This window comes from Equus przewalskii, chromosome 27 (assembly GCF_037783145.1).
Source record: "Equus przewalskii isolate Varuska chromosome 27, EquPr2, whole genome shotgun sequence".
NCBI lineage: Eukaryota > Metazoa > Chordata > Mammalia > Perissodactyla > Equidae > Equus > Equus przewalskii.
This window is the reverse complement of record NC_091857.1, coordinates 26,645,862-26,673,058: the sequence shown is the minus strand read 5'-3', so window position 1 is coordinate 26,673,058 and position 27,197 is coordinate 26,645,862. Positions and strand designations below refer to the sequence as shown.

The 27,197-nt window shown below is 40.2% G+C and overlaps 1 protein-coding gene across 17 annotated transcripts in view; it reads left to right on the top strand.

Moving 5' to 3' along the window:
• The window catches only part of GRIK1 (glutamate ionotropic receptor kainate type subunit 1), a 356,985-nt gene that overhangs the window by 211,968 nt on the left and 117,820 nt on the right, over positions 1-27,197 (top strand). For all 17 annotated transcript variants that reach the window (XR_011534030.1, XR_011534028.1, XR_011534029.1 and 14 more), the window contains exons 2-4: positions 12,001-12,168; positions 15,781-16,038; positions 25,179-25,360. Coding sequence is in view for 12 of the 17 variants with exons in the window: in XM_008522573.2 (XP_008520795.2) it covers positions 12,001-12,168; positions 15,781-16,038; positions 25,179-25,360 (608 nt within the window). In the remaining 5 variants the exon portion in view is untranslated. The remainder of the gene's footprint in view (positions 1-12,000; positions 12,169-15,780; positions 16,039-25,178; positions 25,361-27,197) is intronic.

Below are 27,197 nucleotides of genomic sequence, written 5' to 3'. Positions count from 1 at the left end.
GGGCAGAAGTCTGAAACCAAGTTCTCAGCAAGGTCCTGTTTCCTCTGAATCTCTAGGGAAGATTCAATTCTTTCCCTCCTCCAGCTTCTGGTGGCTGCAAGCATTCCTTGACTTGTGACTGTTATCACCCCAAACTCTACTTCTCTCTGTCTCTTCTTGCTCCTGGGTGGTATCAACCAGTCTTATGGCTTTAAATGCCACCTAAACATTGCCTTTGGTGATGACTCCCAAATTTCTATCAACAGGCCAGACCTCTCTCACGAAATCCAGATTGGTATACGTAATGTCCCAGTTGACGTCCCACTTGGATTTGTAATAAGCATTATAAAATAATCTGCCCCAAATCAAGCACCTGCACTTTCTGCATCTTGATGAATGGCAATTTCAGGCCAAAAAATCTGATGTCATGCTTAACTCTCTTTTTCTTACTTATAGTTCATCAGCAAATCCTGCCTGCTCCACCTTCGATTTTTGTCTAGAATTCGTCCACTCTTTGCTGCACCCAGCACCACTAATCTGTAACAAACTGGCAGCATCTCCACCTGGATTAGTGCAGTCACCTCTTATTACAATAGCCTATTATTGCCACCACTTCAGTGGCAGATGTCTCTGCTTCTGCTCTTGCCCCTCTCCTCCCCTCAGTTCATTTTTAATATAGAAACCACAGTGAGTTAGAAAAACCCCTATCCTCCTGTGTTTCTCCTTTACTCTCACACTTCTATCACACTCACAACACTTCTGGTCACCAAATATGTAGGGTTTTCCCTATATCAAGCAATTCTTTGTGACATGAGCTGAGTGTCCTACAATTTAACTCAATTCTGACACTAGCTACCTGGAGATAGCATCAGAGCCCACTGGTGAAAGGCTCAGTCCTGTGAGATTGCCCTCAACTTCAGTGCCAATAGCTGACAGGAAGTCCACAGGTTACCCACAGCATTTGTTTGAGTTGGCTACAAATCAGAGGTTCCCCTGACCTCCTCCCCCTTGCATTCGATTATTTGCTAGAATGGCTCATAGAACTTAGGGAAACATTTCCCTACATTTACTAGTTTATTAAAGGATATGACAGAACATACAGATGAACAGCGAGGTGAAGAAATATGTAGGGTGAGGTCTGGGAGGGGTCCCAGCGCAGGAGCTTCTGTCCTCATGGAGTTGGAAAATGTTACCTACCGGGTATGTGGATGTGTTCACCAACCTGGAAGGTCTCCAAACCCTGTTCTTTTGAGTTTTTGTGGAGGTTTCATTCCATAGGCATGATTGATGAACACATTGGCCATTGGCAATTGGTTCAACCTCCAGCCTCTCTCTCCCCATCAGAGGTCAGGGGGTGGGACTAAAAATACGAACTCTCTAAGCTTATGGGTTGGTTCTCCTGGTAACTAGCCCCAGCCTTATGGGGGATGCAAAAGTCACCTTATTAACATAACAAAAGATACCTTTCCTCCTCTCATCACTTAGGAAATCCAAGGGTTTTAGGAGCTCTGTGCCAGGGAAGGGGACGAAGACCAAAAATATATTTCTTATTACAAATCACAATATCACACATGGTAATCCTCTTGAAATATGTCATATCATTCCACTACTCTGCTCAAAACCCTCCAGTGGCTTCTCATCTCACTCAGAATAAAACCCAGAGTCCTGTTGTGGCCTAAAGACCCTCTGTGATTTGCTCCAATGTACCCCCATCACTGCCCTGAGCTCATCTTCTACCAGACCAAACCTGGCTCACCCCGCTTCATCCTCACTGCTCCCCAAAATTAACACCAGGCAGCTCCCACATTAGATCATTCTGTTCCCTTATCCTGAAATGCTCTTCTCTCGATATCTTCAGTACAGTTTCCTCATTTCCTTCAGGTATTTACTCAGAAGTTGCCCTCTTAGAGAGATCTTTCCTGACCTCTCACCTGGAAATGCCAATTCCCTACTTCCTGTTTGTAATCAGTTCCCCTTCTAGAATGTAAGCTCCAAAAGTCATATTTGTGTCTATTTTGTTCACTGCTGTATCCCCAGCGCCTAGTACAATGACTGGCTCATAGTAGGCTAGGCATTTTGTAAATAAATGGATAAATGAGTGGATGAATCATTGAATGAATGAATAAATGAGTTCTTCACCAGAGCCATAGACATGGCATATGCAACATCAGTTGAAGGAAAAAGCAAAACAAACAACTAAATATATGTGGGGGTATAATTTTATTGCATTTCTGAAATGGTTATTATTGGATTATGTTCATATCACAAGGTAAGTCGAATCAAAACAATGTATTCTTTTCACAGAAACAAGATTGAATGTCATCGCTTTCATGGGTTTTTTTCTCATCATCAAATGAGATGGATTTCCTGGCACAATGGAGCATTGTTTTTCTTAAATTCCTTTTGGGAAGAAGGGGGTAAATTTCATATTTCCCACTCATCACTCATTATAGGCTCCATCTAAAGGGAGCTGGGGTGGAAACAGTAGATGACAGGAGAACTGCTCCTCTTTAAGACACACACCTGTAACAAGGGCCTCAATTTCCCCCGCATTGTACTTGCACTAACTCTGAGTGGGATACCTGCCTGCTCTATGGAAAGCTGGGCACCACCCAGTTGTCTTTTGTCAGGACTAAACACAGCTTTCTTCAGGAAAAACACATAGGTACTCCAAAGTAGTGCCTAATAGATACTTGTCGAACTGAATTAAATTATAAGCCATGAAGTTAGAGGAAAGGATCTTTGGATGAAGGCGGCAATTTGAAAGCAAGTTAGGAAGCAGGTTATTAACTATCCTTGAAATCTAAAACAAGACAATCAATCAGTGGAAACTAGAGCCAGCTGAGTCCTTTCCATATACAGATTTCTGGACCTCATCCTCTGACATTATGATTCTGTACATATGGGAGGGGTCTAGGAAAAGTTTGGAAGCAGTTGTTTTAGGCTTACCTTAGGTATACTTCAAACAGCACAGCATTCAGTCTTAGCCTTCTCTAGGTGCTGCCTTTTGCCTACAATGGTCATGTTGTTGACCCAACAGTAGTAGAGTTTATGATAATGAGCAATCCTCTTGGAAGTCTAGATGGAATTGTGTGATGCAAACCACAAGCCCTCACTTGGCCCCCGTCTTTCCACCACTATCCCCCAGTGAAGGCAACCTGCTCCCTATGCAGGACGTAGCCATCTGTGGTTTCCATCTGTGTCCATGTGGTCACAAAACACTACTGCTTATGTCCTAGCCTGATCTTACCAGTGTAGGAGTCTACCCAACAAAGACAGAAACACTCCCATGGTAATGGAACTCTCCTACCTAAATTTGTGCTGAAATTTCAAGTCAGTTCCACTCTGCTTACCTTAAAGCACTGAAACATACATTCAGAATTCTGTTGGAAAATGATGTTAGAGGCATAGATGTAATTTCCGCTAAAATTGTCCATTTTTTAATTTCAAAGTCCCTGGGTAAAAAAGCAGATGATGTATATCTTTGTCAGCTCAGGCTGCTATAACATATACCACAGACTGCATGGCTTAAACAACAAATATTTACTTCTCACAGTTATGGAGGCTGTGAAGTCCAAGTTAAGGTGCTGCAGGTCCTGCTCTGGTGAGAATCCACTTCCTGGCTTGTAGATGACCTTCTTCTCTCTTCTTTTCACGTGGTGGAGAGAGAAAGAAAGAGCTAGCTCTCTTCCTCTTCTTGTAAGGACACTGATATCATCATGAGGGCTCCATTCTCATGACCTAATTACTCCCCAAAGTCCCTACCTCCAACTATTATCACATTAGGGCTTCCATATATGAATTTGAGGGGAGATACAAACATTTAGTCCGCAGCTTTCTGCCCTGGGCCCCTCCAAAATTCACATCCTTCTCACATGCAGAATACATTCATTTTATCCCAACAGCTCCAAAGGTCTTAACTTGTTCCAGCATCAACTCTAAAGTCTAAAGCCAACTGTCATCTAAATTTTATCTAAATCAGATACGAGTGAGATTCAAGGTACAATTATCCTAAGGCAAAATTCTTCCCCAGCTGTGAACTTGTGAAACCAAACAAGCTATGTGCAAAATACAATGCTGGGACAGGCGTAATGGACATTCCCATTCTAAAAGGGAGAAATCAGAAAGAAGAAAGAGGTGACGGGTCCCAACCAAGTCCAAAACCTAACAAGACAAACTCCAAGAGAGCTTAAGTTTTGAGAATAATCCTCTTTGGCTCGATGATCCGTCTCTTGGACCCACTAGGGGGCAGCATCAATCCCACAGCCTGGCAGGGCACTGGAGTGGCTCTCTATGGTGACAGGGCCCACATTATGGCTTTGCCCAAGGAATCCACACCCCTAGGGCTTCCCTGGGCAGCCCTGCCCCCACATCTCCAAGTGGCCTTGTACGAAAAAAGAGTTGTTTTTGACTTTCACAACTCCTCCAGAATGTGGGCACCCTCCTTATTGTTTCATACTCTTTGTTTAGTGACTACCTGTGGCACTTTTTCTCAGGTGGGTGATGCAGAGTGTAAGGGAGAAACTCTTTCACATTAGCCTTCTTGGTACCAAGATCTATCCTTCCCAGCAGAGAACAACAGGGAAAAACTAAGACAATGACTCATAGGCCCTTGGAAACAAAGCCTAATTACACATGTTTATTAAGAAAAGGTGTTCATTTTCCAGGACTTATGTCTATCTTCTAGTTTATAGGATATTAGATTTTACTCTTATCGTTTTAAATGACACAAATATTCACACAGGTAGTCAGAGCCTGACTCAAAAGATCCAACTTCTTCCACTTTCTGACCTTTCAGTTTGGACAATGTGTCTAAATCATTATTTGCCATAACATCAGGTTGCAAACAGTGGGTGAGACGGGGGAACACTTGGGGGGTATATATTCATGACAACCTTGACCCCTGTTTAAGCTTCCTGTTGGTGATAAGACAGAAGTTAGCCACCTTGATATGGGCTCAGTGAGCTGAGGAGTTGAAAGAAAGATTTCTTGGACTCTCGAGGTCTGGCAGTAGTGCTCCTTTATTCAGAGAATAGCATGGGAACAGGACCTATGGGCAGCGAAGAGCTGCAAACATGGATTGAGGGTAGGGCTAAATTTAAGGCGTAGGTATGTGAGTTATCTCTTTACAAGACAAAGGAAACATCATGTAAAAAAAAAGTCATTAAAATAGTATCAGTGTAGGTAGGGTCTGGTTATTGGGTGGTCCTATAACTTAAGAATCAAATCTGATCAGGTCAGGACGTCCCAGGCTTCCAGAAGATGGTATAGAGTGGTATGCAGGGCAGGATGCCTTAGGCTTTTATCCCTGAGGCAGCCTTGATCCTCATCAACCTAACCATATTAAGAGGGTTCTGATTCCAATTCCAACATAAGTATGTGCGGCGGCACAGGGAGGTTGGGGTTTCCCCACAGCATCAAGCAGTTCTCTGACACCAGCTGGGTATCCTACAATTCAACACCATTCTAATACTATCTACCTGGAGATAGCATCAGATTCCTCAGGTTAAGGGCTCAGTCCTACAAGACTGCCCTCCACTTCAGATGCCAATAGCAAATCCAGGTTGTCACCTGTGCTTTCTGGCTGACTGACCATAGATTGGAGGTTCCAGTGATGCCTTCCTTGGGTTTGACTAACTTGCTAGAGTGGCTCACAGAAGTCAGAGAAAATTTTTGCTTACTAGATTATCAGTTTATTATAAAAGGATATAACTCAGGAACGGCCTGATGGAAGAGATTCCTAGGGCAAAGTATGGGAAAAGATCCTAGCAGGTCCTCCATACCCTTTCCAAACCCACGACTCTCCTTAAATCTCCAGGTGTTCACCAACCTGGAAGCTCTCCAAACCCCATCATTTTGAATTTTTATGGAGGCTTTATTACACATACATTGTAGGGGAGGAAGACATATCCTCTACCCTGCTGGTCCTTCTGGCTGGGCTACAGATTAAATTCACGTGAGACAAAATAACAGGAGAAAATCAAACAAAGCTTTGTAACATGTATACATGAGAGAGACTCAGGAAAACTGAGCAACTCACCAAAATGGTGGAGGTTCTCATCTTAAATTCGATCTTTGGCTAAAGACAAAGAAGGATGTTAGGGGTAGTGGTTTGGGACTTCAAGGGGGTAGAAGGCAATTTACATGAAGATGGAAATGGAAATGCCAGGCAATGGGACCTGAGAAACTCCTTTTACGTTACATTACAGTTATCTTGTGGTATTAGCTCCTTCCTGGAACAGGTCCTTCTATTTTAAATTTTTTTAGTCACTTGGGGGAGGAGGTCAAAGTTTCTTTCACTCTTTTGTTCCTAAAAATAATCAAGCCAAAGAGACACATTTTGGAGTGCCCAATTCTGATCCTCCACAACAGGACTGATCTCAGCCTCCACCCCTCTCACCTCCCCAGAGGTCAGGGGAGCAGGACTGAAAGTTCCAGCCCTCTAATCGCATGGTTGGTTCTCCTGGTAACCAGCCCCCATCCTTAGGAGTCTTCCAGAAGTCACCTTATTAACATAACAAAAGACATTTTTATTGTTCTCATCACTTAAGAAATTCCAAGAGTTTAGGAGTTCTGTGCCAGAAGTTGGACTGAAGACCAAATATATATTTCTTATTATAAATCATAACATCACACATAACCAGTCTACAAGGACCAGTGTGTGATCTGTACTCACTCAATCTAATTCACATAAGAGAAAATATTTTCACGTAATTTGCACAACAGAAAGTAGGAAAACTAGCTATATATTAAAAAATAAATAATACTTCTTATACTTTGGGTACTGTTGGGCCCAGGGCAGCCTACCCCAAAGTATCCCACAATAGCCTATCAATTATTTTGAATTTAAGTTACTTGAGAAGCGAAAAGGGCATTCTGAGCCTCCTGTCTCTGTTCTCTCTGAATGCAGGAAATAAATCTCCCACGTGAAAGGTGCTCTCCTGCATCCTGATTACCAGAGCTAGGAACTCAGGGCTGAGAAGCCGCGTCAACAAACCTTCCTAATTTACTACCTCAAGTCTAATCTCTGCTTAAATTCCTCACTAATCACATACCTCAAATCTAACTTTCTTTGTCTTGTCATTCCTCACAAATTTATGTTTCTTTGTTTAAAAGATATATATACTGCCTGCTTTATTCACTCTCATAGCATCATTTCTTTATGATCTCCAATACATACATATTAAACTGGGTTTTTCTCCTGTTAATCAGGTCTTGTGTCAATTTTATTATTAGTCCAGCCATGAGAACACAAGAAGGGAAGAAAGAGGATATTCCCTCTCCAACAGTACATATGAGGTGTGACCATGAGTGATGAAAGTGAACATGGAAAACAGGCACGTGGATTTTGAGGTTTCTCACCCTCCTGCACTCCATCTGCCACGCTCTACTTCTCAAGAGTTACAGTAAAAAGAAAAAGCTGCTTCTTCATCTTCACTTCTGCTTTCTTTCCTCACCGGCTGACTTGACTTAGGCAATTTAGAAAAAATAAGGTGATGGCAGAGTAGGGAGGCTGTCCCTTGAGCCTAAGCTAGTTTCTCAGTTTCACTTTTCCTAACCCTTCCATGGCCCATTGAATTTTAAAGGGAAGTCATGCTCAGCTCAGCTTAAATGAGAAAAAGAGAGAGAAAGAGAGAAAGAGGGAGGCATTGTTGTTTAGTGCTGTCAAGTCGGCTCCTACTCCTGGCGACCCTATGAATGAGTGATGTCCACATGTCCTGTCCTCAACAGTGCTACCCAGCTTCTGTAGACTCATGCCTGTAGCTTCTTCTGTGTTAGTGATAAGGATTATTTTGGGCTGGTTGCTTTTGAAAACTGCAGACAGGAAAGAGGCTCTGAAAAGTGGAATTTGCTTGCCTTTTGTTAAGAGACATTTACATTTGTAAGGGAGGTCTCCATCTGTGGGGTTGTCTCCCTCTCTGCACCAGGAAGAGAGGGGGATGACCTTATCTCTAGAAACTCTTAATGGGGAAGGCAAGGACATCCTGACTTAATCCAATCTGGTTCTTATCTAAAGTTATAGGACCACCCAATAACCAGACCCCACCTGCACTGATACCATTTTAACAACTTTTTTAATGTAATCTTTCCTTTGTCTTGTAAAGAGATAATTCACATTACGTATACCTTAAATTTAGCCCTACCCTCAACCCATGTTTGCAGCTCTTCCTGCACATGGGTCCTGCCCCATGCCTGCAGCTCTTACTGCCCATGGGTCCTGTCCCCATGCTACTCCATGCTATTCTCTGAATAGAAGAGCACTACTCCCAGAGCTTGAGAGTCCAAGAAATCTTCCTTTCAACTCCTCAACTCACCGAGCCCGCATCATTAGGAAAAAAAGAGAAGAGTAAGGCCAAAGGGAGGGAGAAGAGCAGAGAAGGAAAAGGAACAGAGGAAGCACTGAGGTAGGGATTCCTCCTCTCAAAATCATGAGATCAGGGCATCCAGATGACCAAGGCCAGAGGTTCACTACATGGAGAACTCCAAAGACCTGAAACATCTTATTGACAAGCCCACACCCACAAATCAAAAAACAAAAAAACTCATGCAGGTGCTGGCCCAGTGGCGTAGTGGTTAAGTTTGCACGTTCTGCTTTGGCAGCCCAGGGTCATGGGTTTGGATCCTGGGCGCAGACCTGCACACCACTCATCGAGTTGTGCTGTGGCGGCATCCCACAAATACAGTAAAGGAAGAATGGCACAGATGTTAGCTCAGCGACAATCCTCCTCAAGCCAAAAGGGGAGGATTGGCAACAAATGTTAGCTCAGGGCTAATCTTCCTCACACATACACACAAAAAAAATCACACGTGTCCCTAGGTATGTGTCGTTCTACTCCTCTTATCAAATACTCTGCAACTAAGTTTTGTTAAATCAGAAGCTTTGAGGAGAAGGAGGAGAGAGGAAGCGGCTAATGCTTAAGAATGTGCTCCCATGTGAGGTATTGGTCTGGCTCCTATTAATAACTTTCTCCTGTTTCTCTCAGATTTCACTTTCTTGGTACTGCCCCAGCCCTCTCTATCACTCACTTCACTGTAGGTGTTTGGGATTTACCAGCAGCCCTCTCTAAGAAAAAACGGAGAGTATCCTGGGGTCTTAGAGCTAATGACACCATTTATAATGCTTGTTTGGGGAAGGAATGAAAGAAAATTGCCCCCAAAATGATGAAACAGAGTTCACCTACACACCCCCTAAGCACATAATAAAAACATTTATCATTCTCTTAAAGCCAGGTACATTCAGCTTTATGTAAAAGACAACTATATACCAAAGAACCAGTTTTGAAGTGAGCAGGCAGTTCTACAAGTGCCAATTTCACTTTTATCCTCATCATCTGTGCGTAATAATACTAACTGATTTCTGCAGGATGATGGAGTGTCCAGGGCACTTTCACTGCAATATATCATTTCCTTTACAGAGCAATCCTCCAAAGTGGAGAAGGCAGCTTTATCAGCCCACATTTAGACCTGAAGGGCATCAGAAATAACTTGATGAATCAAACACCTGAGTTCGTCACAGACAAGGCTTGGTGACTGAATAAGCTGGGCAAAATGTGTGATCTCTCTGTTCATCTTTTTCATTTATTAAAAAAAGGAACACTACCTCCTACCTGGAATGTTATAAGGTTTAAATGAAATGTTAGTAATGAAAGAGCTATTTCATAGTTACTTTCTTCCTGGTATTTAAAAGACCTTCTTAAAGAGGAAGCAGGTGGATCAAGGTCCACAATTCAGCACTTCTGACTCCAATTCAGATATTTCTTCCCTCCTACCAGCCTGCCTTATACAAATTGATGGCGCTTATATCTGAGCCGATGGTTGACTTTTCCACTAAATAGTTGCAGGCTGAATATCTTATAAAAGTTTGGTCTTCATAAGGATGGTGATTCTGAATAAGACACAGTCTATCTTCATGAGAGTTTTCACCCTGTGCTTGGGGAGATGGACAAGTAAACAAATAATTGCTAATAATTACTGTGGAAGCCTAACACCAAACCATTTCGGATCTCAAGCCACGGCTATTCCAATTGTGGGTCAGCTTGATCATGGTAGTAAACCTCCCTGACATCCACCTTCTTCTGGTGACCACGTGTCTATTATGCGTGCTTCCCATCTCACTGTTGAGCATCTACTACAAGTTCTGAGAGAAGCTGATAATCCCTCAAAAGGACCTGCTTACCATTGTCTAACAAAGAAAAAAGACAAAGTCACCTAAGAGAAAAATTTTTCCTAAAGTTGATTTCAGATTAAATGTCCAATGTGAATCCATCAGGAAAGGTTAACCGGTCATATACCATGTCACATGGCATTCAACTCTAGTTGAACAAGGAAATGATCTACACATGAATATCTCATATCACCAGTATATAAAAGAGCCAAAGGGAGCCAAAATAGTCCAATACAAACCTTCTTAGTTTTTATAACCCCTCACTGTAGTCGGTTATTTGAGAAAGTCAGTTTAGCAGGAAATTGTCCTCGAGAAATAATTTTTACTTAAAAATGATAGCTGTGTATTTGTTTACTATCTTTTGAAAATAGAATCAAAGTAACTTCTTTGAATTAGAGTCTGCCAATTGGAGTTCTTTTTCCAAGAAGGAATATACACAAGTCATATCCATTTTGTGGCGTTTGAGATTTTCAGTTTCTTCTGTTTATATTCTTCTTCGTTGTCTTTTTTTTTTTTTTTTGGTGAGGAAGATTGGCCCTGAGCTAACATCTGTGTGAATCTTCCTCTATTTTATATGTAGGACACCTGCCCCAGCGTGGCTTGATGAGCAGTGTGTAGGTCCATGCCCAGGATTTGAACCTTGTGTACCCCAGACCACTGAAGGGGAACTTGCAAACTCAACCACAACACCATGGGGCCAGCCCCTGTTTTGTTTTTTATAAGTGGAGAGAGAACTTAAAGCATTTGCAAATCAATCTAGCACAGACAAATTTGGAAAAAATCTACAACTGGCCTTTGGTAAAGAATCACTTTATTAAGAGAAGATAAATAGCAGTCTGCCAGTCACAAATATTCAGCATTCCATGGGCACCAACCAATTAATATATTTTTTCAAAGGAAATGTGGAGTATTGGTCAATCAAGGTGTAAGTTAAGTGGAGGTCAGTTAAGAGAGCTTCTACTGTATGACCTGTTTCTATTGATAATCCCAGGACCACTCTTAAAGAACATTAAAAATGTGAAATTAACAATACTTCAATTGCTTCTATCCACATCAACATGTCAAGCAAAGTCAGAGCTAAATTCTCTGATGAGGTTTTAAGCTCTGATAGTTTGTATTGTTGCTCGTGATGAGATCCTCATGTTTAAGGTATCAGAGGCTTAGTGGATGTGTTTGTTCAGTGGACGAAAATATTTCTCCAGAGAGAGGATACAGGTTTGCTTTTGGGCAGGACCAGTTTCTCAAGACAAAAGACAAAAGAAAACAATTCTTTGGATCTGGCCATGCACTTTGGAAAGTACTAGAATATGACCCCAGACTTCTGAGCCACAAGGAATTGAAGTGGTGTTTTCATTCTGAAAAATCTAAGTATACGTATGTCTCATTTTGACCCCACTCAACTCTCCGCATGATCCTTCTAGAATCTAGAATGTCTGCTTCTGAATAGAAGGAGCTTCCTTCTAAGGAAGGATGGTTCTACTAGGATGCTGCTAAAATTATGTTTGGGTCAACCACAATGTGATTCATGTCGGAACTACAGAAAATCACCCTCCCCCGTATTATCAGTTATACTTTGCATGATACTAAATATTTGAATGCACTTGCCATCTGTGAAGTATTATACAGTCCAAAATTGGATTTGAAATCTTAGTCTTCCTTATGAAGTTAGACCCATTTATCTGCATGCGACATCTGCTGATAAACTTAACTTTTAGCACTGAGTTTGGGATCTGTCTTGACCATTCCTACGTTTATTCTTTTGGACCTTTTGTTTATATCATTTATATTCTTCTTCTTAAAAACTACACATGAATAATGTAACTGATGCTTCTCATGAATCTCTTTTGCTTCTGCAGGAGGGATATTTGAAACTGTGGAGAATGAACCTGTTAATGTCGAAGAATTAGCGTTCAAATTCGCAGTCACCAGCATCAACAGAAATCGAACCCTGATGCCCAATACCACATTAACCTATGACATCCAGAGAATTAACCTTTTTGATAGTTTTGAAGCCTCACGGAGAGGTAACTATTTTCACACTTTTAAAAGCTTCTTTGGGTGATACATCTGCTCTAGAAGTCACTTTTTTTTGCTATCTTCCCTTTTTCAAAGTGGACATCTTTGTGCAAATGGGTTGCAGCAAATCTGGGTCCTCCATGTCACCGTCCAGTGCAATCTGAACTGTCCTAATGGATGTTGCCCAGCTCTGTTTTCTGGGCCTTTCTGATTAGCTTCCCCTTCAGTGCCCTCCACTCTATGATTAACTGGTCCAGCTGTGAATGGAAAATGTCAAGCTTGATCTGTTTTTCCTTCCTGAGGTTGAGATACCACCATGAAATTGTACAGTGCAGTCAAATAAAACTTTTTTGGAAGGTCACATCCACTGAGCATGTGGAAATGCCCACAACACACATAACTCACACCCTGAATTTTAACAGATTGTAGACTACTGGGTTTACCTAGCATCTTCTCAACAGGTTTTTTTTTTAAATCCCTTTCCACAAAATCATAGCAATATGAAGATTAACCTATGAGAACAATGTCTGCATTTGATTCTCTTTTGCTTCTGTACAGAAGACAAGTTCCTAGAAGTAACTTAATTTATATGTTGACTGCAAGCTTTCTCTTATGGAAGGAGTCGTTGGAACTGTGGGGCCTGTTTACACATCCCCTAGACACTTCCAACATGACTCTTCGAGGCGCAGTCACACTCCACGTACTTGAAATGTGGCTTCTAAGAGGGGAGCTGCTGAGACTCAACACACATGTTTATGTGGAAACAAAGTCTGCTCATCACCCCAGAATACAAGGGGCTCTTTCCCTCACAGAAAAGTGTTTTCCCCATTAAATACACACAAGGAAATGGGATACAATGAATGCCATGTTCATGCTGATTTCTAAGTAACTAAATCCTCATTGTTTCTACATAGAATTAACCCAGTTGGGATCATCAGATAAGTTCACTTAATATACTCTTCTGAAAGATTCTTTCTGATATTTACAAACAAAATGTAACACTTATTTTCCAGGGAGCACAGATAAAAAGTGAATAGTATCAGATTTTTTCCTATCTACCGCATGACCATAGGAATATTTTCTTTTTAAAGGTTGACGGAGTTGCAGATACTACATAGATCAGAGTCGTCTATGAACAAATAATAAAACTTTATACAGTACTTTGAAGTTTACAAGGCATCTTCACATAAATATCCCTGAGTTAGATCTCTCTTTCTCTCTCTCTCTCTCTCCCTGTCTCTTTGTCACACACATGTGCACACACAAACATCGTTGAGCGAGTATCTTAGAAAGCCAACCACATTTAACAATGATATTTCAACCCACACAAAAATTGAAGGCTTTTTTGTGATCTGAAGTACCTGCCATACTCGTAAATTAAACACCCCCAAAGCTTCTTAAAACTGGTAATTTGCTGGCAAACAGAATTCAAAAGGATTGATTTTCTGTCAAGTAATATTAGCATCCCAAGACTAAATATTAGCAGGAATCTCAATCCATCATCTATGCCAGACAAAACAACAGTTTATGTACTCTCGTGCTCTCATTTTATCTTGCTAACCAATGAAAGCACAGAAAATGAACTTCTGAGGACACTGGCAGTTTACGCTTATGGCACTTAATGCAGAAAATTACGTCTTCATATCTCACGAAGTAATTCAGTGCCAAAGAGCACAGTATCAGAAAGTTTTCCTTGCGAATTACTGTCAACATTTGCTGTCCCATAGATATGTGGAATATGACACTCAAAATTTTGTTTATTAATTTTTCTCTCTAAATCAAGTCAGACGATTTTGACAAAGCCATATGGTTTTTCTACTTACTTTTATTTGTAGAATGACATTATTATAAAAGTTAACACAATTTTATTTATAAATTTTACTATTGCTTAATTCAAATACTCAATTATGGTCTCTCAGCAGTTCCAAATTCTTTTAAACTAGCATTAAAATATAAATTTGAAGTGCCTCTAAACTTATTTAGTTCCAGCATAAATTCATGCCAGCATAAAATGAGTAGGCTCTATTTTGCATGATTGTAGAAGAAAATATGCCCCAACCTTTCTGGAAGGGAATTTGGTTAATATATATCAAGTAACCAAAAAAGATCAATGTCCTTTATTTTTTATTTATTTATTTATTTTTGAGGAAGATTAGCCCTGAGCTAACATCTGCTGCCAATCCTCCTGTTTTTGCTGAGGAAGACTGGCCCAGAGCTAACATCCATGCCCATCTTCCTCTACTTTATATGTGGGACGCCTACCACAGTGTGGCTTTTGCCACGCGGTGCCCTGTCCACACCTAGGATCTGAAACAGCAAACCTCAGGCCACTGAGAAGCGAAACGTGCAAACTTAACTGCTGTGCCACCAGGCCAGCCCTCAATGCCCTTTATTTTTAGCTGGGAATCTACTCTAAGAAAGTAACGTAAAAATCAGAGAATAATATGAGAACTAAGATAAGCACAATAATATTACTTAGAGTAACCAAAATTAGGAGCAGCTTAAATGTTCAGTATCATAGAAATAGTTAAATAATTGATGACATACTCATGGAATGGGCTAGACTACAGACACTAAAAATGTACTTTTGAAGATCATAATGACTTGGGGGAAAGGGCATGCTTTCAGTGTTAAATTTAGTGTTAAATGAAGAAAGCAGTGTATCAAATTGTATCTATATAATGATTCAATTTTTTCATAAATTGGAACACTAGCTATGAACAGATATTATCCCAAAATGATGGGATTACAGGGCCTTTTTTTCTTCCTTACATGTTTAAATAGTCTAAATTCTCTTAATGAGTGTATATAATCCTCTAATGTGAAAAATAAATAAATATTATATATTAATTTTTAAATGCATATCCACTTGATTTTGTTAGACTACACGTTGGGTGATATTGAGGTAGAGAGAAGCTTGACCTTGAGCTGGTTCTCTGGGCTCTGGGACAATTCTGCCATTATTCAGTGGCCGTGACTCACTCCATTGTATTTGATACTAGTGGGTTGGACAAAATGTCTTCTAAGATCCCTTTAAGCTATGCTATCCTATTATTCTGTAATTAATTAGGTATCAGTGTCACTTAACATTCTTTAGTGGTTTTTCAATAGCCTGGAACACTTTTCTGGGTTGTGGGGAGACAGGAGCTAAGGCACTTTGCAGCCACCCAGAAAGTCTTCCGAATTCTATGACCTCGTTAGTATCTTCATTGCCACCCTGTCATATGATAGAACTTCATCCCCATGACGTTCACTTGGCAAATGGCTTATACATTAGCTATCAGTGCTCCTGGGAAGCACTATACCAAGCAAGAGATTTAGATGCAGCTGATTAAAGGTAATGAAGTGAGACCAGCCACTCATTTTTATTTGCCGGAAGTTGGCCCTGTGATGTGTTGCTAATCAGTTCTACATTTACACCTCTCAGTATTTTAGTATCTCAGGAATACTGGAAGTTGGATTAAGCATATTTCCTCAGCACACAGATGGAGGGTAGAGGAAAGTTTTCAATAGTGAAAATAAATAGAGCAATCATGAAAAGAAAGATTAAATTCACAAACCTCTCTTTCTCTTCCCCTCCCTTCCTCCCTCTCCACCCACTCCTTGTCTTTGGGCATCAGCGTGTGACCAGCTGGCTCTCGGTGTGGCTGCTCTGTTCGGCCCTTCTCATAGTTCCTCTGTCAGTGCTGTGCAGTCTATTTGCAATGCTCTCGAAGTTCCACACATACAGACCCGCTGGAAACACCCCTCAGTGGACAACAAAGACTTGTTTTACATCAACCTCTACCCAGATTATGCAGCTATCAGCAGGGCGGTCCTGGATCTGGTGCTCTACTACAACTGGAAAACAGTGACCGTGGTGTATGAAGACAGCACAGGTATGGGACTCCCACAAAACTTCACCTGGCCATGTTTGGTCCAAACAAAGGGAACCAGAGTCTTCTATAGGCATTAAACTCATCAGGTGGAGACTCTGAAAATGCTCTTTTACGTGAAGTTAATGGAGTTTCTAATTTAGGAACGCCATGTGTAGGTAATTCCAGTTCCTTTTGGTGAATTGATCCTTTCTGATGTTCCTTTAATCATCATGTTTAGGGGGATTTTTTTTAAAAGAAATATCACTTTTTTGATAAATGTTGTAATCCAGTGAGGATATTAAAAATGTAATTTCATTTATCCAGCCATATTGTCTGTGATCATGATTCCATTCTTTAAATAATGCAGAGAAAGTTTGAAAATGCCAACTTTATAAGTAGCTATGTAAACATCTAGAAAAGTTTCTAAAGTAGGTTAACAAAGAGGAATCCAGTTAGAGGTTGTATCAATAAAGGGGACCATTTCATGGGAAAGAGATTAAGAACCCCCTGTGATGAGCCCTGAATAAAGTTCCACCTACTTGTTTTAGGATGAAGGATGGAAATGTGGTTCATTCAGTTTAAATTCTTCTGATGACTCTCCATTGACTACATAAGTCTGTCTTTCTAATTTCAATCTGTTCATTCTTCAGCCCTTTACATCTTCATTAACCAGGCACTAGTTTCTCTACATTCCCTATTCTTTCACATCAGCTGTGAATGAAAAGTCAATCATTCCTTTAATACCCCCACATTCATCCCGACTCTACTTTTCTGAGGCTGGCTCCTCACTGTGCATGACGATCTTCTGCACAGCCCCCAAGGTGGTGAGCTCGCCCATTCTCCATGATCATGCTCAAATATCACTGCTACCTTGAAGCTCTCTGAGACCACCATAGACTTCAATACCACTTTGTAAAAATAAGCATTATATCACACGTTTCAATGATCTGTTTCCATATCTGTGAGACTAGGAATTCCTAAAAATTGGAATTTTATCTTATTTTTATAATCTACTTCCCAAACAATCCTGGCATATAGGAAAGGCCTTAGTAATAACGTGTGGAAGGAATAATACTATTTACTTTCTGAATATCTTTTCTCCAAGAATTAAAATTAGCTCCTTTTCTTGATCTACACATTTGGTAACAAGACTAATAAAATTATCAGTGAAGATTAATAAAGTAAATCATTTTCAAACTTTTTAATAGTATTTCATTCTTCACTGTCATTTTCACCAAGCACTAGCTCTTACTGTTCCCCTGAGGATGGATAGGGAGCCTCCTCTATTTGGCACTAAACTCTGGTTTCATTTTAAACTGTCAGATAAAAGTGACTATTCTGCCTGGAAATATGCATTTACATATTTTTTATACTTCATCTTATTTTAGGAAGAAGTAAGGGTAGGTGATTGGATATATAATTTATAAATATTGTATTCAAAACGGTCCTACTGGGGAGCATAAGCCACAGGCAGTCATATTTTTAGAGCTTCACCTGCTCGCTGTGAAGGAAGAAAACATATTATCAAATGAACTCCACAAGCATATATAAAGAGCCTTGAGATGGAATATTATGTTGTAAACGTAAGTGTAGTCAGATCTTCCGTGTCGCATACCGTTGTAAATAGAGAATTCCGTGAGCTAATAAAATCATACTGTTTCACATTACATAGTACACTCTATAGTATAATTTTCCTTCACTATTTCTACCATCTCCAGCAAAGCAGGACGATCTAAAAGAAAAAGAAATCAAAGAATGATATTGAAACTTCTGCATTTAAGGAAGAGTTCAACTCCAGGTGTGAGCATAATTGTTGTAGATTTCAAATTGTGTGTAGACAAAATACAATTTGTAAAAGGATGACACAAAAGTTGATGTCCTAACCATCCTTCTGATTTCAGGTGAGCACCCATAAGTGATGGTGCTTTTGCACAAGAGAAAAATCAAACTATCATTTCTACAAGAAACTGAAATCTCCTTTTCATCACTAAGTTCACCTGAACTCAGTTGCTTCATAAATGCTGAAATTGAAATTGAAAATCCAAAATGAGTTTGTATGTTGCCCATTAAGTTAGAGATGATTCATGTGAAAATGATTTTGCTCACAAAGACATTAAAAATGCAAATGAATAATCAATTGAGCCATTAAATTGGAACTCAGAGAGTAAACAGGTCAACTGAGATCAATAAAGCAGGCATCTCTTGACTTTGAGTGGGTTTAATACTGCTTGACTCAGGGTTTTGGTTGCAGTAATTATCAAACCATAAAAAGGAGAAACTTGCTAAACCTGAAGGAAAAGAAAGGACTTAGGTGTGCTCAGCACCTGCCCTCACACCAGAATTGAGTACTCATTAAAAAACACTTTGTTGGGATTTGTTTAGGAGTTTGTTAAATAGCCTAAAGCCAGCACAGATGTCTGTGGGACTGAATGGCCCATGACGCCCATTGAATCAATGGGATCACTGTGCAAGTCTCTAAGGACAAGATTCAATTCACTAAATACCAACAAGCAGAATTCTGTCCTCTAAAAGCGAAAATGTAGGAAGACCCTAGAGAACTGTTGGGGGGAGAAAAGTTTTGTCTCGCTTCATCTCTCTCTTTCTCCGTTGCCTGGATGTTCTTCTCATCAGTCACCTACTTCTCTTTGATTCCTACATTCAGAGGTGACCCTAGGCAATGAGAATTGCTGCTCACTGGTCATCCCCTCTGCTTCATTAGACCCCTGGTGAAAGCCTGGCTTCTATCCCTTCACACACATCAAAAAAGACCTGAGAAGCTGAGCACCAAATGCAGTGTGGAGGATAGTCAGCACTTTCTGCTTTCTCAAGGCCATTCTTAGTGAAATGTAGCCCAAGCCATTTCTGTAGAACAGGAGCCGGCAAACTTTTTCTCTGAAGATTTGTATAGTATATAGCTTAAGTTTTATGGGCCATAAGATCTCAGTCACAACTACTCCACACTGCAGAGGCAGCAAGAAAGCAACCATAGACAATATGTAAATGATTGAGGGTGGCGTGTTTCAATAAAGTTTTATTTATAACAAACAAGGAGGGCAGTGTGGTTGGATCAGAGTGATCAGGGAAGGATGGTGTGACACTAGGTCCGATAGGATGGCCTTGTAGATCATAGAGGGTTTTGTGGACCATGGAAGAGCTTCCGCTCCTCATGAAATGGGAAGCCCTTGCAGAGTTTTCAGCAGAGGAGCCGCATGATCAGACTTACATCATAAAAAGATTACTCTGGCTGTTGTATTGAGAATAAAATATAGGGAGGCAAGGGTAAAAACAGGTGGCTCCTAGAGAAATCAAGGCAAGAGATAAAGGTGATAGGAATAGAGGAGTAAGAAATGGCCAGATTCTGGAAATATTTTGAATATTGAGCTGGCATAATGCCCTGAAGAAGTGGAGCCTGGGTGAGAAAGAAATAGAGGAGTCAAAGATGACTCAGCTTTTTGGTCTAAGCCAAAGGATGGAGTTGCCATCACCTGAGATGGGGAAATGTAAAGGTGGAGCTAGTTTGGAGGGATAAGGATGATGTTAAGAGTTCAGTCATGAACATGTTAAGTTTGAATTTGAGATGTCTACTAGACATCCAAATGGAGGTGATTAGGAGGTAGTTAATGTATGAGTCTAGAGTTCGGGAATGTGGTGTGGGCTAGAGATACAAAATTGGGAGTCCTCAGCATATAGATGGGACTAGATGAGGCCATCAAGGAAACGAGTTCCAGCCAGATGCCTCTAGCCCTGAGTTCACAACACATTGCCTTTAAGAGGTTGTGTTTTGAACCGTAGTTGCCTTAAGTCATTTATCTCAACACGTTAGAGCCATGAGATTTCTAAAATGCAGCCCACAATAAAGAGGTATTAACTGTCACTAAACCATAGTCTCAAAGCTTTGCAATGACTTAATTTGACATAAGATTAACATACATAAAAATATCAGTGATGGAAAGAAACATTAAAGAAGAAAATACAAAAGAAACGATAACCATGAAAATCCCAATAGTAACTCAATTCTTGAGTGCTGACTATATGCCACACACTGTTCTAAATACTTTATATAATTAACTCATTTAATATGCTCATCCACCCTGTAAATAAGTGAAATAACTGTTCTTATGACCGGATTTCAATAGCAACTTACACTTGATGTATCTATTTTGTTTCCCTCCGTTTTCCCGTAGAATACAGAAAGAATACATTATCCAGAACCAAGAATCTTGACAGAGGCTGAAAATTAGACTTGAAGAAAATTAGACATTTTGGCAATGATGACCAAGTCAAAATGAAAAATATTCTGTACATAGTGCCAAGTAGAAGAATAAGGGAATCCTTTCACCTCAGCAATCACAACTTACCCCACTGTGTTGTCATGACCACTGGTGCTAGCCAACACTTCTGCTACATGCCCTCCCACAATTCCATCTGATATAGCTACACAATGAAAGTTCCTTTTTTTCTCTGCCTCACTCTTTTCTACTCTTCTTATCCACCCACTCCAGTCCCCTGACCAGAACCCTATTCATATTTTCAGAAGGCTGCCCAGGAAACCCATCTTCAGATGTTGCACGCCAGGTGTATCACTTTTAGCTACTATTAACATTAGCCAGAATTCAGGACCGAAATATGCTGGTGGAGCTAACTACAACAGAGTTAATCTCAAACATTTTGACTAGACTCTTCTATGAGGTCCTTTGCAATTAAGAGACACAATTTTTCTTTTGGGAAGCCTCTAGCTTTCTTTTCTTTGGATGCACTTTTGAAAAATCATATGTATGAAATCTGCACTTGAAAGTGCTCTATTTCCCCAGATAACTCACTCACTTACCCATTTTCATTTCTCAGTTCTGATTTTTCCTCCCCTCTGGAGGGAAGATAGATTCCCTTAAGAACCTTATTAGATTTGGGTATATTAATACACCAATAAGTTTGTGAAATGCCGTTTTGCCGGTTTCTAAGTTCAAATGAAGAAGAAATTAACATTTAAAATGTGCAATCTTATTTTTGGGTCCCAGTGGTTTATTACAATCATTTTTATGGCATCAAACCCGCTGATGTGGTTTAATGAACAGGGAATTGGATTAAGACTCAAGAAAGACTGAGGTACTTTGCATTTGAACTGATGCTCATTAAATATAACCAAAGCTGTCCAGAAATGGCTTGGGCTTCAATGTGAGGTAGAGAATTTCTCAAAAGACGAGGTGTTCAGTCGCAGCTTATGTAGAGGGGATTCATGCCTCCAGTAGGGGTTGACCTTTAAGGTCCCTTCCAATTCCTGGCATCTGTGACTCATTTTCAGGGCCGCTCCAAACAATTAACCTCACTGTGCCTCGCTTTCCTTACTGCAAAATAGCACCGACACCTATCCATCCTGGAGGTATATTCTGAGGTTTATTGAGCTATTTATAAGGCATGTAGCATACTTCATAAAAAGGGGCAATGTAAATAGCAACGTTTATTATTACTTAAGGAGGAGGCATGGGAAATTTTAAACACTCACTGGAAATAGCAGGTTCTTTTTTTCTCCTCCATATGCTCCACCTGTTCCCAGAGTTACTCGATGTGCATGCAAATCAGCATTTTTCTGTGCCATCTCTGAGTGCAAAGAGTAGCAAGTGTTTAGAATTGGCCATTTGGACATATTTGAAAGTTATCTCCATATGCGGAGTCCCGGTTGAGCTCCCATGAAATAAATAGGCTCCTTGCTCTAAAGCGCTTTTCAAACCAAATGTGTAGCTTCCAGTTGCATTCTTGGGGATGGGAGTGGAGGAAGAAGGTTCTTCTGGTATTCTCTTATATCTCCATGTTTGGTCTTTTTATTTAGAAAGATTTGAACTTAGAGAAAAGTTGCAAGAAATGCGCAGGAAACTCCTGTACACCCTTCATCTAGATTCAGCCATTGGTGTCATTTGGCCAATAGAGCTTTAGTGCTCTATTATTCTCTCAATATGAAAACAACTATAACAACAACAATAACCGTAGTAAGTAATAGTATTGTTGAACCATTTGAAATTAAGCGACAGACATCATGACCATTTTACCCCTAAACATGTTAGAGTGCATTTCCTAAGAACTAGGACCCTCTTTGTTATAACCACACTGAATTATCAAATACAGGAAACTTAACACTAATACAACACTATTATCACATGTAAACATGATAATAGTAAAAAGAAAGGGCTCTGCAGAGATGCCTGAGGGCATGGGGAGCAGGTGCTTGCTGGTCAGAAGACCTCAGTACAGGTTGTTCTTAAACACTGGGGCCTTCCCAGTGACCAGAAGGCACCAGGGTTTCTCCTCCAGAGTGTGGCTTTGCCCCAGGCACAGACAGCCAGCTTGGAGTGCTCTTGGCTAAGGATGTTGTGGGCCATCTGGCCTTTTTCACCTGGTCCAGAGGGACCCAGAGTCAACTTTCATGGAGGTCCTCTGTGCCCATGTTGTCCTCATACTCTCTCCTCCCAGGAAAAGGCTGATGGGGGCTGCTGGGTCAGCCTTGATCACGCACACAGACAGAGCCTGTGCTGGATCTGGCCCTGTCGGGGGACTGCTGTCTTTTTCTCATCACTCCTTCCTGGTTCTGCTGTTTATGCTGCTAAAATAAACAGGACTTGATCTCACACACACACACACACACTCACACACACACATACTCACACACACACACACACTCCCTCTCTCTCTATATATATATACACCATATTTCAGTTATTATAATTGTCCCAATAATTGTCCTTACAACATTTTTTTGAATCCAGGATCACTCTTTGCATGTAGTTGTCATGTCCTTTTAATCTCCTTTGGTTTAAAACAGTTCAGCCTTCCTCTCTGTTTCGTGAGACACATTTGAAGAGTCCTGGTCAGTTTTATTGCAGTTTTGAAGAGTCCTGGGTTTATTTGGTTGTCTCCTGATCTACATTTTATTTTTAAAGTGCCTCCACTTGGAGGCCTAGAAACCCATCACTCACCGTTAGCAGCTTTGTGTGTATCATTACCATTCTCTGCAACTGGAGTCCAGTCCTGGAAGCACTGGGTCACTCCATCAGGCCAGCATCCAAACCCAGGGGGACCATTAGCAAAGTTAGGAGGTGTGTCTGAAACAATTTCCATTCCCTGAAGTCCTGGAATTATTTGTTTAGCAAATAATTTTAGCTATTCTTTACAACGAAGTGCAAATGAGTGACGGATTCCTGCAAAATGCAAATAAAAGGAAAAACTGTCTTGAAATTTTGTCTCCTGTGAACTAAAAAAGCCTTTTAAATTGTAAATTCTACAATGTTTGCTATTGAAGGAAGAAGGCTTTTTTTTAAGCAAACCATTGCTTTGGGAAGAGAAATGTAAGACTCACCAGCTCATTGTTCTTCCCACAATTTGAGTCTGTAATCTCTAAATCTGCTGATCCTCTCCCTTCTAGTGACTGATTCACCTGTATGTAGAAACTGTTTCTATTTTTTCTTCATCTCATCAAACAACCCAAAGCTACATACACTCCCTCAGCACCAACAATTTGTATTTGTAAGGCAGGATGGTGAAGTGGAAGGGTCGAACACTGGGCTCACAGACAGCAATCTGAATCCATGGCTCCTCCTAACCATCTTTGTTGCTCTAAGTTATTTAATTACACTGAGCCTTGGTTTCCCTATTTGAAATGATGAAGATAATAACGCTTGCTTCATAGGATTATTGTGAGGATTAACAAATATAACAAATAACAAATATGCATGTCCATGTGCTCAGTTTTCTTCCATTTTTATTACTCATCATGGCTCAGGGCAAGAGATTCTGGAAGTAAGAGGACAAGTGGCTCATTATTGGTACTTGAGAGATTTCCATCAGGTTGATTGATTTGAAAACAAGCAAGAGCCCAGGAAGGCTATCATTCTCACACTTTCCATTTTTATGTAAAAAAATAAAAATGGATAATGAGTGCTAAATCTTGATTTGTTCCTACCACTCCTCCTCTCATTGCCCCATCCATTTGACTCTGAAGAGTAACTTAATGACAAATTTACTGTACATCAGCATGGTTTTGGAGGAAACTTGTAACATTTGAGTCACAAAAATGTAGCTTCTGGGGGAAAAAAATAACTAAATAAAACGAGACAGTGAAAGAAATGCATCAACTCCAGAGGTAGCTGGCATCCATGCTCTATCTTGCAGAGTCCATACCACAATTTCCATCTGAATGCTGATAAAGCTTAATATTTCCTATTGATTTTTTGGAGCTGACAAATCCTGAAGGCACGGAAGTGTGTAATAAAAAAAGTAAAAGTCAATTTTCCAATGCAATGGGAGTCCTTGAGAGAGAACCAACATCACACAGTGTAGCAAGCATCAGTTAACATTTGGGGAAATAAGAGGAAGGTTTTATACAGCTGTTTGTCTTACCCTAACAGAGCACTTCTTTCAAAAAACGGTACAGCTCAGTAGATTCATATTTGTGATAAATCAAACATTCTCCATCAAGTTAGTTGGCTGGATATACTTTCCTGCAATTATCAATGGTAGATTTTTAAAGCATTTTGTTTCTGCTTTTTTTATCATATCTAAAAATCTTATGGTCTTTTTTCTTTATCAAGAAACATTTTCCAAGTCTACGTGGAATTATATTAAAGAGAATATAATGAGTCATTTGTAAATAGTTTGTATGGCAGGAACTGGAAGATTATTTATAGCAGCCCAACCAATTAGCTGGTAAACAGTATGTTATATATAAATACTTGATGAAAGGCTTACAAAGGTTTACAGCCCCAAGAAATTCTAGTATTCCATTGTTTTTTTTAAGTGAGCAGGTCTTATCCATTTCATGTAGCACCTTTGGAAACTTCAAGCAACTTTTTGTTTACAAACATTTTACAGTTACAGACTTGATTTGTTAAAGATTTAAGGTATTGGCTGAAAGCTGGAGAGGACAATTGCATTCTAAATAAACTCAAAATACACTTGGGAAAATTGTGATTCCAAGCCACACATACCCACACGAGGAAAATACAGTCTAATCTACCACTGAAAGAGGAATGATAAATGAGAAGTCAATAGTGTAAACTTTAGGTAGGTGGCCTCTTGATACATTTTGGGAGTGATATGAATTTGACTGTAAATGGCAATAAACAAATACTTTTTCTACAGAACAGTTTGTTGCATGATTGGATGTCATTTTCTAGGTCTAATTCGTCTACAAGAGCTCATCAAAGCTCCCTCCAGATATAACATTAAAATCAAAATCCGCCAGCTGCCCTCTGGGAATAAAGATGCCAAGCCTTTACTCAAGGAGATGAAGAAGGGCAAGGAGTTCTATGTGATATTTGATTGTTCACATGAAACAGCCGCTGAAATCCTTAAGCAGGTAAGACGGCAGGGAGGAGGCGGAAGTGTGGGGGAAATGTTCATTTCTCTTTCTCAAAAATGCCATCTGGTTTCCCTTAGTGCAGCAGGATAAAATTGTAGCAGTCCAGTTTAGGCTGAAGATTGAAGTTTTTCAGAATTCTTTTAAAGAGCCAAAGGGCTCAGGGATTTCAACGAAGCCACCCGTCAATATGTAGTTGTAGATGTGTGGTCCTGTGTACCACCTGGGAGGTATGTAGATCCGGCCAGCAGAGGTTGAGAGAAGGGTGTCATTTCAAGGTGATTAAGCATCTCTTCCTTTATGTCTACTGAAAAGGCTGAGCTGGATTTCATCTACACAATGCCTGACTTGTCCTAAATACATCTTCCTCATGGCAAGACCTCTTTCATCAAACATGCAGGATTCCAAGCATAGTGAGGAGGGAACACAGAGACAGTCACACAAAAGATGGTTCTCCTAATTTGTTGTAGACAATGAGCTGCCATGCATTAATCTCCACAGATGATGGAGGAGGAAACACTTGATAAATTGTGAAATCTTATATAAATGAAAGCTGTTAGTAATGTTAAGAAGAATAATAGCGACAACAGAGTAATAATTTCTGAGCACTTCAAGATATAGCACTGGTCTTATGCCCAGCAAAGAAAAATCAGAATTAAAAAAATAAAGCATAGGCTAGCGGTTCTTGACTCAGAGTGATTTTGCCCCCTCAGGAATTTTTGGCACTGTCTGGTGACATTTATGGTTGTCATATTGGGGACAGTGGCACTCTATTGGCAAGTGGTAAGGGATGCTGCTAAACATCCTTCGATGCACAGGGCATCCCCCACAACAATGAGCTATGTAGCCTAAAATGCCAATAGTATGAGGTTGCGAAATCCCGGCACAAAGACAATGAGAAAGGCTAACCAGATGTTTAAAATAGAAGCATTAATAAAAGATCAGGGGATTGAATTTGGGGGGAAATAAGTAAAAATAGCCAGGTTATATTTATGTGGCCTAATGGGTTTCTCTTTGGATTTAACTTAAGTGGTTACTATGGCATAAGGCAATGTTCTTATCTGAAATGGCACAAGCTGTCATTGCACTCCCTAGTTTTAAAGGTCTGGAGTGTGCTGTGCGGTTGACTGGTACTGGGCACTAATTTCATAAGTAGACCAATCTCTCCACACACACGCAGGACTGTGGATTTGTGAATCCCTTGGAAGAGCCCTCTTATAGCAGTCATCCAACCTGACTTTCCAGTGCTGTATCCCATACTTGAAGGCATCTTTCTGAAGCCACTGACTTCAGAGTTAAGTTTTTAACTGCACTGACAGGAGACAATCAGGCAAGTAGACTGGTTGTCTCTATGATCTCCTGGATGGTTACTCTAAAAATTCTATTTAATAGTATCATAGAACATATCTAAAGTAACAGTTGAAAACAATCCTAGACATTATCAAGGCTAATCCTATCACTTTATAGGAGATGAAGTAACTTTCCCAGAGTCACACAGCCAGGAACTGGCACTCAGCCTCCTTTATCCCATCCAGTGCTTTCTGCACTATAGAATGTCGCTTCTCAAGTTAGGCGGAGAGCATCTGTTACTTACTTCTAGCCTACAGTTGCATTAACAAATCTTTAGATATTATAATTATCTATCACTAAAGAAAGCAATCATGTTGCAGCGATATCAGCAACTAAAGAGCTTTAAGGGTAAATAAATACAATCAGCAACCCTCTATCTTAAGGCTTCATTCGAGAACTTTAATACAGCTCATTAAAGTGTATAATGGAGTGTAGACCAGAGTGAGAAAAACATCCAGGTTTTATGTGTAGCCCGCAAAATGCAAAG